Source organism: Microtus oregoni, unplaced genomic scaffold (genome assembly GCF_018167655.1).
Source record: "Microtus oregoni isolate MIOR12 unplaced genomic scaffold, Mior012 000118F_ref0000498, whole genome shotgun sequence".
Lineage (NCBI taxonomy): Eukaryota > Metazoa > Chordata > Mammalia > Rodentia > Cricetidae > Microtus > Microtus oregoni.
Window position 1 is genome coordinate 1,757,951 of NW_024544747.1, and position 14,737 is coordinate 1,772,687.

The 14,737-nt window shown below is 44.5% G+C and overlaps 1 protein-coding gene across 4 annotated transcripts in view; it reads right to left on the reverse strand.

The window, feature by feature from the left end:
- The window catches only part of Scn8a (sodium voltage-gated channel alpha subunit 8), a 180,490-nt gene that overhangs the window by 72,977 nt on the left and 92,776 nt on the right, over positions 1 to 14,737 (reverse strand). For all 4 annotated transcript variants that reach the window (XM_041646022.1, XM_041646021.1, XM_041646024.1 and 1 more), the window contains 6 exons: positions 14,500 to 14,591; positions 6,568 to 6,789; positions 5,203 to 5,266; positions 2,929 to 3,070; positions 1,634 to 1,840; positions 252 to 545 (listed from right to left, as the gene is read on the reverse strand). In XM_041646022.1, coding sequence (XP_041501956.1) covers positions 252 to 545; positions 1,634 to 1,840; positions 2,929 to 3,070; positions 5,203 to 5,266; positions 6,568 to 6,789; positions 14,500 to 14,591 — 1,021 coding nt within the window. The remainder of the gene's footprint in view (positions 1 to 251; positions 546 to 1,633; positions 1,841 to 2,928; positions 3,071 to 5,202; positions 5,267 to 6,567; positions 6,790 to 14,499; positions 14,592 to 14,737) is intronic.

Genomic DNA, 14,737 nt, shown 5'->3' on the forward strand with positions numbered 1-14,737 from the left:
TTGTAATTGGCAGTGTGTGATGTAATCGGCAGTGTGAAGTAATTACCAGTGTGAAGCAAGGCTGCCTACTGTGATCGTAGGGCCCTGGAGCTGCTGCTCACAATGGAAGAAGGTCAGGATTAAGAAAAAGTGTCTGGGGAGGCTGCCATCTGGGGAGAAAGGCCAGTACAGGGATGAGTCTGGGAGCTGCAGGGCCAAGTGGGATGAAGAAAGAAGGGTTCTTTAGGCTTGCGACAACACAAAGGGTTTACCTGATTCATGATGGAAAACTTCCTCCCTATCCTGTTGTCTGGCAGCCGGAAGCCCTTCCTTCTCATACCATCTTCCGACTCTGACTTAAACACCTTCTCGGGGTCTCCTTTCTCCTCCCCCTCAGAGAGCTCCTTCTGCTTCCTCTTCTTCCGTCTGTTCCTCCGCTCCTTGGCACTCTTTGAGCTGAGTTTAGAAAGTTCAGATGAGCTCCGTGGAGAGCCAACCCCATCTTCACCTTCTTCTTCAATGGCATCTTCTGAGACAGTGCCTGCTGAAGTGGCCATTGCAGCAGCCTAGGAAAGAGCCATAGCGATAGACCTCGTCACAAGCATTATCTGGGGCCACCCAGGTCAGCCACAGACAGACAGGGACAGGAGCCTGCCCTGAGGAGGGGGCTGTGGTCAGCACTGGCTGCTCCCACCTTCTGGGTGAACTTGCATACTGGTACACATGCCTGAGTGACCTGCACTCATAGCAAGCATGCTGGGGATTTACTCTGAGGATCCCACACATAGGGATCTTCATACAAAGGATTCCTTAGTGAGCAACAATGGAAATGAATGCTTAGAAATCATATTACATATTAAAATACATATATATGTCTACATCTGTGTACTATATATATGAGAATAATAAATGGTAAGAGTAATAGACTCACAACTGTTTCTAAATTTTGTTTTATGCCTATATCTTCATTTTAAGTTTTTAAAAAGTATTTATTTTTATATGTACGTATATGGTGTGTGTGTGTGTCTGCATGCGCATGCTCTTATGGACAAGAGTGAGCAGTTGAGACCAGAGGTGAACCTAGGATCCCATCCACCCTGATTTTTGAGATAGGGTCTCTCACTAGCCTGGAACTGACCAAACAGGTTAGGCTGGCTTTGCCAGGAATCCCTGGGATCCACCTGTCTCTGCCTCTTCAAGGCTGGGATTACAGGTGTGAGCAATCATGTTTGGCTTTTTCTGTGTGTTCTTGGGGATAAACTCAGGTCCTCATGCTTGTGTGGAAAGCACGCACTTGACAGAATTCTCTCCCCATATTTTCTTTTAAATGAGAAATAATATTCTATGGCCATAGTGAATCCATAATGGGCTCACTATGTTTTTCTGTGTTTGGGGGTGCAGTCCTGTTGTAGAGCACCTGTGCTCAGGATACCCAAAGTTCCATGTCCAATCCCCAGCACCAGGTCAATAGACAAACCAGACCAGGCTTATCGAAGCACGGCATTAACTACTCATCAGAAGTGAATAAGTAGATAACTTCCTAGTCATCACAGCAGCTGGACGCAGAGCTATGGTAATTAATAAAAGAGCATTGCAGTGGAGATCAACAGGAGCAGCAGCAACGACATCTGGAAGAAGATGCAGAGCCACCCACCTGGGCTTCTTCCTGCTGCTTTTTGAGCTGCTCCAGCATTGCTTTGAACTCAGCTTCTTTTTGCTCGGCCTCTTCCAACGTTGCCTGGTTCTGCTCTTCGTAAGCCATGGCCACCACAGCCAAGATTAAGTTCACCAAGTAGAAAGAACCCACAAAGATGACCAAGACAAAGAAGATCATGTATGTTTTCCCAGCCGCTCGTAAGGTCTGAAAGACAAAGGCCATCTTCTCAGCGATTTCCAATGAAGGAAGCAGGATGAAGACACAGCGTGAGCCCAGCTCCTCAGCAGTACCACTGCCACCAGGTAAGTCAGAGCTTCCTTGTACGGTGTTTGTGTGGTACTTTACACCAATCCCACATCCCAGCGGTCAAATGCCTTCCTAATGTTTAACCCTTACTTCCACTGTGGAGAAAATATCTCCTGCATTTTGCTTTCATAGAAAAAACTCTATCTATCTATCTATCTATCTATCTATCTATCTATCTATCTATCTATCTGTCTGTCTACCTCCCTGCCTGCCTACCTGTCTATTTTAGATAAAATCTCACAATGTAGCCTGGTTGGTATAGAACTTGCTATGTAAATCAGACTGGCTTCAAATACTGTGATCCTTTTGCCTTTGTCTCCCAAAAGCCAGGACCCATACCACAGACCTGGCTTATCTTTATTCTTTTGGTTAGCAACGATTTAACGGAATTTAGTATCTATTAGGCCCAACAGTAAGAACTGACCTGGGGATCGGAACTAGAAGCCTGTTTTAGAGGTTCCTTTTTGCAAGGAGAGATTTATTTTTTATTCTCTAACTAACCAGCATCATCAAAAACCATAGAGAAAACAATGGATTGTCATGGGATCATCAGCAATACCAATTTCCTCATTATGACTTGAGAAATCACAGACACCTAAAGTCATCAGTGTGGCCCAACAAGAGGGGAACCAGCCTTATTCTCACTCATACCACACCTGAAAAAGTCCGAATTACAGCTCCAATCATACTTGAAGGTCCCACGGATAGAAACCCATCATGTTAACACTGGAAGGAGCCCTGCCCCCACTGAAACCCTGGAAGACACGCTGCAGAGAGCAAAGTGTGGGGGAGCAGACTGCAAACCTCCAGGTGAGCCCGAAGCTGTCAGGGCTGAGAACTGGGTAAATTCACCCACCCTGCTGTGTGGGAAATACCATTCTCAGATCCCATCTTATCTCTTCACTGTAGGTCTGTCACACAGAAGTCCCCAGCTCATCAGATCCTCATGTTGAAAACATCACTACAGAAAAAGAGGCGTTGCTTACCAACTGATACAAGTTCTCCCAGTAGTCCTGGGTCATAAGGCGAAATAATGCCAAGAAGGCCCAGCTGAAAGTGTCGAAGCTTGTGTAGCCATAGTTGGGGTTCCTTCCTGCTTTCATACACTGGTATCCCTCTGGGCATTGCCTGAAGAAAGAAAGGGACACAGCTAGTAACTCAAGTCCCTCAGTTTTATTCTTGGCAACACACACACACACACACACACACACGCACACACAATGTGGTGGCATTCCTATTTTATTTTAATAAATAAAGCTTGCCTGAAGATCAGAGTAAAATAGCCCCACTAGTCAGCCTTACAGACCAGGTAATGGTAACATACACCTTTAATCCCAGTGGCCACACTAGTTTGCCATAGAAGCCAAGTGGTAATGGTGCACACCTTTAATTCCAGCTCTAGAGAGACAGCTCTCAAACACAATCTCATTCTGAGATTCCTGGAGGCAGGATCGTCATTTTGGACTGAGGTTGAGGTAATAGTCAGTGGTTGGCTGTTTTGTTTTTCGGATCTTCAGGTTCAATCCCAATTTCTCTCTCTGAATTTTTATTAATTTGTGCTTCACATATACACGTGCACATGCACACACACAGAATGAGAGAGAAAGGAAGTTTAGAACGTTTCAAAATAATCCTCCCAAGTCATGACCTTGGAAATAATAGATTACACAGACCCATCTATTCCATGCCCTTGGAGATAGACATAGCCACCTCTACAGCCTGGACAATAAGCTGGAAGGAAGATAAGCAAAGAGAGAGGAGAGAGACAAAGACAGAGACAGAGAGACAGAGACAGATGGGGGGGGAGGAAGAGGACGAGGAAGAAGAAGGGGAAGAAAATAACAGCTAGGTAATGTCTAGGGAAGGTCTAGAATCTGAGTGACCTGGCAGTCTTCAAGGATGAAGATGTTGAGATCTGTGCACACCTAGGTGTTGGGAGCTCAGTGGGTAGAACCCATGGATGTACACTTTAGAGATAGGCCAGATGGCTGGATGTGTGCCAAGCATAAGAATCACTGCCTTATGATATCACAGATCCATATTAATGCATAATTTCAATCAAATTATTAATTGATTAATTAGTAATTCAAATTAGCTGCTATTGTCATTGACAAATACTTGGAAGTTAAGTTCTTGGTTGTCTGTTCTTTTAACACTTGGTGTGTTGACCTAAGGTACAGTGATTTCAATTATATGATATCAATTATATGATTTCTCCTGCCTTTGGACACATTTGATGTCTCTTTTAATGTAATTTATAGTATCTACTTTAATATAAAACAATTTCTGGTTGTCAGGGTCATACTAAAACAGCAGATCCTAGGGGACCAATGTAGTGAGTGAACCATCACCACCCTACATGTGTTTACAGAATAGCTGTATTGATAATATTATAACATGTGTGTATGTGTGCGTGTGTGTGTGTAATATTATATGGTAAACCATCACCACCCTACATGTGCTTACAGAATAGCTGTATGGATAGTATTATAGTGTGTGTGTGTGTATGTGTGAGATCTTATATGGTGAACCATCACCACCCTACATGTGCTTACAGAATTGATAGTATTATAACGTGTATGTGTGTATGTGTGTGTAATACTATATGATAAACCATCACCACCCTACATGTGTTTACAGAATAGCTGCATGGATAGTATTATAATATGTGTCTGTGTGTGTGTAATATTATATGGTGAACCACCACCACCCTACATGTGTTTATAGAATAGCTGTATTGATAGTATTATAAGAACAATAGCTTATTAGAACTATGCCATGAAGGAGAAAACCAAGACTAGTTGGATGGCTTGGCAACACTCTTAGAACTCAAAACAACTCAAATAGAAGCTAATTCTAAACTGGTATCTCAATTTATGCTATCCCTTCCCCATAGTGTCAGGCCTAGTGCTCTTTGGTTTGTCCTTGGATGTTGAACTCTCTCCGAGACAGTGTCCTTGTCCCAAATTGCAGTAACTGTGCTAACTGAGGATGAGAGGGCCCTTGGGAGGCAGGTAAGCTACTGGGTGCCACAGTTTCCCCTCTTCTCACAGCATTGATTTTAGTTTGAGATTACTCGTGCAGCCACCTCTAGGGAAACATCAACCCTGGATCATCAAATATGAAACAGAAAGAAAATCAAGTCATCCAACAGGTCAGACCCATGTGTCAGGACCCAGTAAGTGCGCACAGAGAAAGTGAGAGCCTTGCTCACTTATACCCAATGCACATTAGGGAATAACATTGCGTGAGCTACTTACCCAGCATCGGAACTGTTCCCACAGAGCAAGGGTTCCAGCATGCCAGGAACTGTGTAAAAGTTTGCTAGAAGAGTTGGAAGAGGCAGGAAATGAATAGGCAGATTTCAGCGAATGAGAGAATAAGGTTGCACGGTCCCTAGCTTGCCAGCGGGAGCAGCTATTGATTTTAGCTCATATAAATCTTTCTCAACAGCAAAAAGCTGATGAGAATTCCTACCATTAATGATCTCCTGTGTGTCTAAAGCTAAGAGCTACCCGAAAGCCCTTGAGGTGAAGCTGTAGTCACCAGTAATTTCATCTCTGCGTGCCAGGTTCTGCTAATTGGATTAAAGGGTCTAAGTCAGTCCTCAACCTTCTAGTGCTGCAACCCATGCATACAGTTCCTCATGTTGTGGTGACCCCAACATTAAATTATTTCATTGTTAATTCATAACTGTAATTTTGCTACTGTTATGAATCATAATGTAAATATCTGCTATGCAGAATATTTGCTACATGATCCTGCAAATGGGTCATGATCCACAGGTTGAGAACCACTAGTCTAAAGTAAGTTTCTGAGATCTTCATTCCTTTATACAATTTGACCTTTTAACCCTTGTAATATTTTCATCAAGATGTCCTAAAACCCTGCACTAGACATTATTGCCATGTCCTACTTAAAACCAGAAGGCTCTGTCCCTGAGGTCATCTTTGTAACACTTTCTTGAGTCTCTTCAGTGACTAGTGATGTTTTGTTTTGTTGTTGTTAATAGAAGCATTGTTATACCAAATTCTCCTTAATGTAAGATCCCAGTGCTTTGATTTATTAAATGAAGTTATAAAAACTCCTTAACTGTAGTTAAGATCACCCGACTCCCTAGACAAGATCTATTGCCAAGCTCTTACGAGCACTCAAGAGCTTTGGTTCCTAAACACAGTCTAGACTGAACGCTTAACTCTCTCAGGTAAACAGCAGTGGAAAGCAGCATGCTGAGCTTCTAGGCATGACTTTGAAAGCAGAAGTTTAGAGTGCACTTGAAGACATTTTAACTGTTCACTTGGTTTTCAACAGCTGAGGCTTAGTCAGATGTAGAGGTGCACAATGAGGCAGGCGGATCTCTGTCTGGATCACCCCAGCCTGGTCTACAGAGCGAGTTCCAGGACAGCCAGTGCTACACAGTGGAACCCTGATTAAAAATAAAATGAAATATAAAATAAAGATAAAAAGCTTCTGCACAGTCCTGCCTTGGAGATGGAAATGGCATCCCAGGCCAAGTCTGGCAGTGCTAAGCCTTTCTGGCCCAGACCACTTTGTGTAGCTCAGCAGTGGCCCCTGATAAGTAACATTGGGTCAAGTTTTCCTCTTGCAGTGGAGGTGACACCTACTTTTATTGTTGATGTATTCTTCCCAGTCAAAGCCTCTGGTGCCATTTTCAAGATAGCTCTCGTTAAAGTTTATGGGCCACACCACACACTTGTTTCGAAGATTCCCCATGAACAGCTGCAGGCCAATCAGGGCGAAAACACTCAGGCAGAACACGGTCAAGATCATCACATCAGACAGCTTCTTCACAGACTGAATGAGGGCGCCTACAATTGTCTTCAGGCCTAAAGAGACAGAGCCCCCAAAACAGAGTCAACTCAAAGTCCTCCCTACTTTCCCTAGCCCCCCATTTAGTCCTACCTCCAAGTCTCCCATAGAATCCCTCTTGAAATACGGCCACTGCATCTTTGCACACAGAATAAGAATAAGTAGGTGGAATTGTCAGTTTCCAGAAGTATCCATTTCTAAGTTAATAATCCTTTTAGAAAAGAAGCTGCTTCTAATAGCACGTGGGTCCTTCCTCCCTGGATGTACTTTCCTTCCCAAGGCCTTCACACATACCAATCCCTCCTTCCAAATGCTCCATCCCTCTCTTGCCCTCCCCACCAACTCCTCCTTCCCCTTCTTGTCTCAGTGAAAGCACTGCCCAGGATCCCTCCCTGCCTTCCCAACTCGCCTCCCTCTCCTACATTGCTACTGCCCTAGCAGAGCCTTCTAGTCACCCCTGAAGCATCTGTCATGGTTATAACCATTTTCTGTCTGTCTTGTCCACAGTCGTATCTGTAGCATCTAACTCACAATAAAGATTTGTTGAGTAAACAAATTAAAAAGGACCAGGGATTAAGGAGGCTTCCAAGTCAGAAAGGGAACCACTGAATAGTTTATAAGCCAGTAAGAAGCAAGAAGGCACAATATCATTTCTGAAGAACCCTAGAAATGCTGATGTATTGCAAAGATAAGTGCTATCAATACAGTTTGCCTTTCCATTTAAAAGTGCGTGTCCTGCTTGCTACAGTAACCTTTCTTGTGTCTTATATTAAAAAGAGAACACTTGTAACTCATTTTAATGTAAGGTTTTATTTTATTTTATTTTTGTGTTTGGTGTTGGAAATTGAATTCAGTTTTGTGCATGGCAGGCACATGCCTCTGAAGGAATTATAACAGTCCCAATTTGAGGTTTAAAATGTGAGACAATGGTTTCAATTTAAACCTGAAGATGGTCACTTCCACGCTGCATAAGAAGATATTAATGATGGGAGACACATAAAAATATAATTATAGGTTTATGGTGCTTGAGCCAAAAGAGTCTGTGTATGACAATCCTCAGCATGCTCAACAGCAGGCTATCATAGGACATGGCCCACAAAACACAAACACTTTTGCAGTGTTCAAGATGAGCAAGAGGAGACTCTGAGCCTTGATACATAGGCCTCAGGGAGGAGCTCAACCTTGATAAATTTCTGATGGCAAGAATACAAGGCTGACATTCCAGGGACAGCTGATGTGAGAGAGCATTGCTGGCCCAGGCTGGGTGGTGGCTCATCACTAATCCTAAGAAAGTATGCTACTTACACAGATCATCTGGGCACTACAACCAACCCTCTGGGCTCTCAGCATTTTCACCTTTAAAAGGATAATAAGAACAAGGCCATGCGAGATGTCAGAGCATTTGCCCAGCACAGGGAAGGTCCTGGTCTCCATCCCCCCCCCCCCCCCCACCACCACCAGAAATAAATGCGTAAATAAAGAGACAGTCGCGGCTGATCACCAGGCCACTATGAGGACTGAGCATGTTTCCTACTTAACAGAGCAGCTGGTGCATCGTGAATGAGGCTAATTATTATTGTCTGAGCCTTAATTTATTCATCTATAAAAATCTGCAATACCAATTTCATTGAATTGTCAAGACATTTAAGTGAAATAAATATAAAAGTATCTAACGCAGGACATGACACAGTGTGTGTCACGGGTCATTACTTTATATCTAGTGCCCCCTCAAAGGGGCTTGGTTGGGTTAATGTCCCTGCTCAGGGCTAACCCATCTGATGATGATCTAATGGGTGTTTGGACATGCTTTTTGGACCCTGTATTTTGTAAGTGACTATCTAAAATGCTTAGAGTTAAGTTCAGCAGAATTTTCTTCTTGAGTCCAATAGTAGCAATGGATGTTGTGCCTAGTTCAGGATCTGGCCCAAAATAGGAAGTTTAATAAATTTTTATTGAAAGAGTAAATAATAGAGAATTTTTTCTCTTCTTACAGATAACCAGACAGGTATCTAAAGAGGAAAGTATGCAGAGGCCTGGGTCTTCTTACAGTACAGCCTTCCCTGGAGGCTACAGAACCAAAGGGGTTACAGAGACACAATTTCTACTCAGCCTCTTAATCTCACAGGGCTCTAGCCTGGGAGTAGCCCAGGCACTGAGCAGTCCAGTTAGTCACTATTCTAACACCCTTAAGACCTCAGTTCTCTCCCATGGGATGCGCACGGCAGTGGCAGTTAAGAAGAGAAGCTGATGAATCTTTTTTCAGAGCCTTTAAAGATAGGGCAGAGAGTCAAGAAATGAGATGCCAATGACCTTTAATGCCCACAGCCTATGCTCTCACAGCTAGGCACGTCACGTAGCGTCCCAGAATTAGGCAACTGAGTTTCATACCACTTCTGAAAATGGAAATTCCTCATTATATTTTGCCTGGGTTGGATGGGGTAGGTCTACATTGGGCCAATAATTTAAGTTCAGCCATTTAAGTGATTGAAGGGTGAGCCAAACAGAACAACTGGGTGGATCACTGAAGAATGACTGTCTCTTCACCTAGACTTTTTAATAAAGAACTTATACAGCTACCTCTTTTAAAGCCACGGAAAAACATCTATCTGGATACTGGATGATTATCTAATGCTCTTGGCACCGCTATTTTAACTGAATCAAAAAGAATGTTGCTACTTACAATAGCAAGAAGAACTTAAAATTACAAAACACACAGAAAGGACTTATTATAAATCAAATGAATCAATCAATAAATCATATAATTTCACCATGAGTCTGACCTGATTTTCCAGAGTGGGAAATCTTTGGGTGTTCCAAGTCTGTATAACAAGAAATTCTAGGCCACAAGCTCTAACTGTCCCTGTCCCTGAGGGTGTGCTGTTAGTAGCTTTGTTTGTACAAGGTGACTCTCTCTTGGTACTTACGGATATCAGTGTGGACATCTGACCTAAATCCAGATCCTTTCCTATAAGGGTCAGGAGCAGCACATAAACAGTTATCTGACCATGTGGCAGAAGTATTAACACATAAAGCTGGGCGCTAGGCAGGAGCCACATTGTGTCATTTTAAGATGTACCTGACAAAGCAAAGGAATTTGTATTTGAAAAAAGAAAAGAAACAGACATGTGGAGAGAGGGGTGGAGATAAGAAACTCGGGGGTCTCTAGCGTCTCCTAGGTAGGCATAACTACAGCCTGTGGCTTTCCAGTAGAGCTCCCGTCCTAGGCCTGTCACTGGCAGGTGGCTTACTGTCCCTTCTCTGTCAGCCAGATGTCTCAGTTGAAGAAATCTGGAAACATAATTCCACACAGCTAAAAACCCTTTCCTCAGTCATCCTGACGTCTGAGCTTAGATCATCTTGCTGGTGAGTTTGTTTAGCGTAAGAAGTGAGAAGTGGAAACTTAGTTGGAAATAGCATTCTGGTTGCCCGCATCACAGAGGCTCAGAGATAAAGCTAGTTAGGCAGGAGCATCACTAAACCGCATTAAGAGCAGCCGTCTACAAAGCACTCTCTGAGACCCGCATGCGGTGTGGCATGAGGCGTGCAGAAGGATACAGGTTGCAGAGCAGCTCTGGAAGCAGCCACCACCACCTCTTCTTCCCACAGGCCGATAAGAACACAGCCACATCCCCAGAGACGTCAGTGGTAATCTTCAGCTGTGTGCCTAACGCATCTCCTACATTCCTGCTAAGGTCACCTGAAGCGACTGCTCACAGCACCACACCGACTACCACCAGCGCTGGTCAGGAGAGACTCCTGGTGGCACTGTTCTGGCTGAGAAGAGCAGCTGTCTTGCTTCTATTGGCTCACGTCACCGCACGCCAGAACCAGCAATACACTCGCCGAAAACCAATTACCCAAAACAGAGCAGAATGCTTCTGCAAAGGACTCCTACACAACAGAGTGCGCAACAGAAGCCATGTGGGGGCAAATTGGACAGGGAGAACTCCTAGAGAGGCGAGCATGAGTGCTCATCGGAACAGAAGTTCAGACATTCACTACAGGCTGTGAAAAGACAGTGGGACCCAGCTACCCAAGAGGTTACTGGAGATTTTAGTGACTTTGAGAAGCAGGAGAAGCTGGTGCTGCAGGCTTCTACCCCACTCTACATCCAAAGGCACCTTTAATCCTCCTGTCACCTAACCCCAAATCTTCTGAAAAGGGAACACAGCCAGCTAATGTGCCGAGTCCGGAGACGATGTGTCAGCCGTGTACGCTGGGGTCAAGTCTGCTGCTGCGATGGTCCAATTATAAATAAAGTTAATTCATATTCCCTGGCTTGTTGCACAGGTTGAGAAATGTAAGAGTTTGAGCTAATTTCCCACAAGATTAATATTGGACTTGCTCTCAGCAGTAGTCGGAGAGTGCCCTGTTCTGTCAGGCTGGCTGGTCCCAAGGGCAAAGCAAACCTTGTTCACGTTGTCTCCTGCAAATGGTTGCTCTCTTAGTCCTTTTCCACTTAAGACCACACTACATTTTAGTGATTTTTTCCTTAATATGCAATGTAGAAGGAAGAGAAGCACAAAAGCGACAAGATTTAAAACTTTAGTATTTAAAAGGAAACGATCATGGGCATGGAGGTGCATGCCTTTAAATCCAGCACTCGGCAGGGAGGCTGAGCTTTCAATCTGAGGTCAGCCTGGTCTACAGAGTGAGTTCCACAATGTCAGGGCTACACAGAGAAACCCTGTCAGGGGGAAAAAAGACCACATAATAAATAAATAGAAAGAAAAAAACCGTCAGTGAATATTATAGTTTTATAAAGTGTCTTTTTCCATCCTGTCGCTAAGTAGGAAAACAGCCACACTCACGATGAATACATTTAAAGAAAACACTTTGTGAAAGCTGGGCAGGAAGAAAAAGCCACACCCACTTTCTGTTTCCTACCTGATCTCATTGGGTAAGAATGACAACAGAGAAATGGAATACCCAGGAGAAAAGTAATGCAGAGTCCTAGCTGGGGCGGACAGGATGGACTGGATGCGGGTGACGGAATGAAAAGGAGCCTGCAGCTGCAGGCCTCCCCGCTCCAGCTCTGCTCAGGCTGCTGTCCTCCACAGGAGACACAGGAGAACTCCTGAGGTGAGCTCTGGACTGAGGTGTTTGTCCTACAGCCTGTGTCCCCTCTGATGGAGTCCTTCAGATGTTCCCCTTCTGCTGAGGCTCCCCATGAATGAAAAGTGCAAACAAAGATGTAAGAGATGAACTCCCTGACAGAATAGCTCAATGTCAAGTTGAACATCACCAATTCTGGCCCAAAGACAGTGACTCTTTCAGCACAGAATGTTTGTGCACTGTTTCTCCAAAGATAAAGCCTTTGAAACAAAAAGAAGCCATGAGTAGGCTGTATCTGGGTCTTTACCCACCAAGTAAGAATGCTCAGAATGTGTGCTTGGTCTTTTGTAAGTGTGTCTGTGAGGGTGTCCAAGCAGCTTTCACTGAGGAGGTCAGCGTGGCTCTGGACCTGGTATGCCCAGTGGCTTCATGCTCCTGTTGCCACGCCGTCCCCACCATGATGGACTGTTCTCCTCTACACAATGAGACAAACGACCCTTCCTTCTTTAAGTTGCTGTCATCAGATATTCTGTCACAGTGACAGAGAGCAGATGCCGCATCCATGCTTTCTTTCTGTAATTTGGACTGCTTTGGGGGAAGTCCAAGATCCAAACTGAGAGGGGAGAAGGTGGACAGCAAAATCCTTAAGTTGCAAACATGGTTTTAACTTTGACTGAGGACTACTGTGTCCCAGCTCTACAATCTGAAATCAAAGTAACTTTGATTTTAGACCCAATGACACACACACACATGGTAACCCCACCTTGGCAGGAAACATGGATAACTTGGAGGTAGGAATAGGACAACGGCCCTCCAGGGAATGACAGACAAGCTCAGAACTCTACATAGGCCAACCACTGGATTCTCTGACTCACATTCAACAGTAAGGATGGAGAGCAAAGAGTTGGAATGCAGTCACACAAGTTAGAACTCGCTGACAATGATCTGTCGCTAGCTGCACCCTTAAAGTCAGTTTCCATCCCAGTTAGCACCCCAGAGCCAGCTCGACTGCAGCACTTACAGGAATCGGAATCAGAGAATCTTCTTCAGACTGCTGAGCTAATGTCTAAATCCTGACACAAACTTTCTGCTCTGTTTTTCATGGTAAGTGCTTGTTTATGCAGCACTGCTGTGGACCAGACACACACACACACACACACACACACACACACACACACACGTAGAGAGAATAAGTAACCTGATAAGAATTTCTCTGCAGAGATGCCCTGCTCCAAGGTTAGCCTACAGAAGAGACAAGAACAGCAGTGCTGAGCCAGGCTAGAGAGAGACAGCATCTGCCGCCCCAGTTAGTAAGCAGAACACAGCTTTCCACTGTTTGAGATCACAGGAACATAGAGACAGATGCCTTGCAGTGTGCTGAGGGAGATGAACGGGAAACATGGGATCGTGTTTACAGGGTCCAGAGGAGGAAAGAGACCAAAGGGAAATGAAAGAAGAGATATGGCATCCAGCCACCAGAGAACAAGCCTGCCTAAGGGCTCAGTGCCCTGAGGTTCCTGGAAAACCACACCCCAACCTACTGTCTCACAATTCTACCTTTGTGCTTGCCTCCCTGGGTCACTGACGTGACATCAAATAGAGGGCAAAGAACTATTTCTGACATCAGCCACAGGGGACGGGCCACAGGTCAGCACACGGAGTGTTCCTTAGTACCTCCGACCACAGCTAAAGTCCAAATAGCAACACGTCTGACCTCAGCCGGATTAACTAGTCTTAACCTTCATACATCTTCCCTTCTAGATTTCAATGTTTTAAATTATGGAATCTTAACCTGAGGTGCACGGATGGAAGCGGGATGTGAGGGTGTCTGAGTCTCAAAGGGATCGCAAACCTTCAAGAGATTTAGAACCACTGGGCTAGCTCAGCCAGGCAGGGAAGAGCGAAAGGCAAGTATTTTCAAGAGACTGCCCTTCAACTACTTTTCATGTCACTCTCTCGCTTCCTTTTGTCCCCTCAAGTGTCTTGGCTTTTGCTGACACTGTACCTTTGACTTTACAGTGGCACCTGTATATGCTTTCGTTGCAGTTTACATTTGAGAGTGATCCCTGATCTACTCACAGCAGACAGCTGCTGGGTCTCACTCTACTGACGAGGACAGTCGTGGAGTATGAGAGACAGTGACTATTAACATTTGGCTCACTAACTCCAAGACTTTTAACCTTAACTAGTCTGAAGTGACGAGTTAACTTAACTGGTTAGGTTGATTAAACAGTTGCATTTGTATGGCAGCAGTAAAAGTACACATCTTTGAATAACATGCAATTGGCAAACCATGCTACAGAAACTCTGGGATCACAAGCAATGGAATGAGTGTGGATATAAAGTCACGGTAATTCTATGAGGCCATGATTCAAATGATTCCTACACAAAGCCACAGCTCGCTCCATTACAGCCCTCCTTGGGGCAGTTGAAAGGGTTTGTAAGCGTGGCTTTTTCCAGAAGCATGGATAGAATGAGCGCGGCATGCCTGGCAAGCATGGTCAGAGAAGCCTAAGGACCAGAGGGCCATTCCAGAGGACACTGCTTAGGAAAGGCATGCAGAGTGCAAGGTCATATCAAAAGCGCCAATACCAGTCTCAAATGTAGCGGACAAAATGAGTGGAAGAAAATAGGGGTACGGCAAAACCAGTCTTGTGCACGCATTTGCTCACCTGGAATGACAGAGATAGTTTTCAAAGCTCGGAGAACCCTGAACGTTCTCAGCGCTGAGACATTGCCCAGGTCCACAAACTCTGTCACATATCTGTAGTAAGGGAGGTCACACACAGACACAAATGACAAACACAGACACAACACAAACACCAAAGGAAATAAACAAAACCACAACAAAACAAAAAGTACAATACGTCACATCAGGGCCCTAACCCAACACCTGACACCAACCCCGGG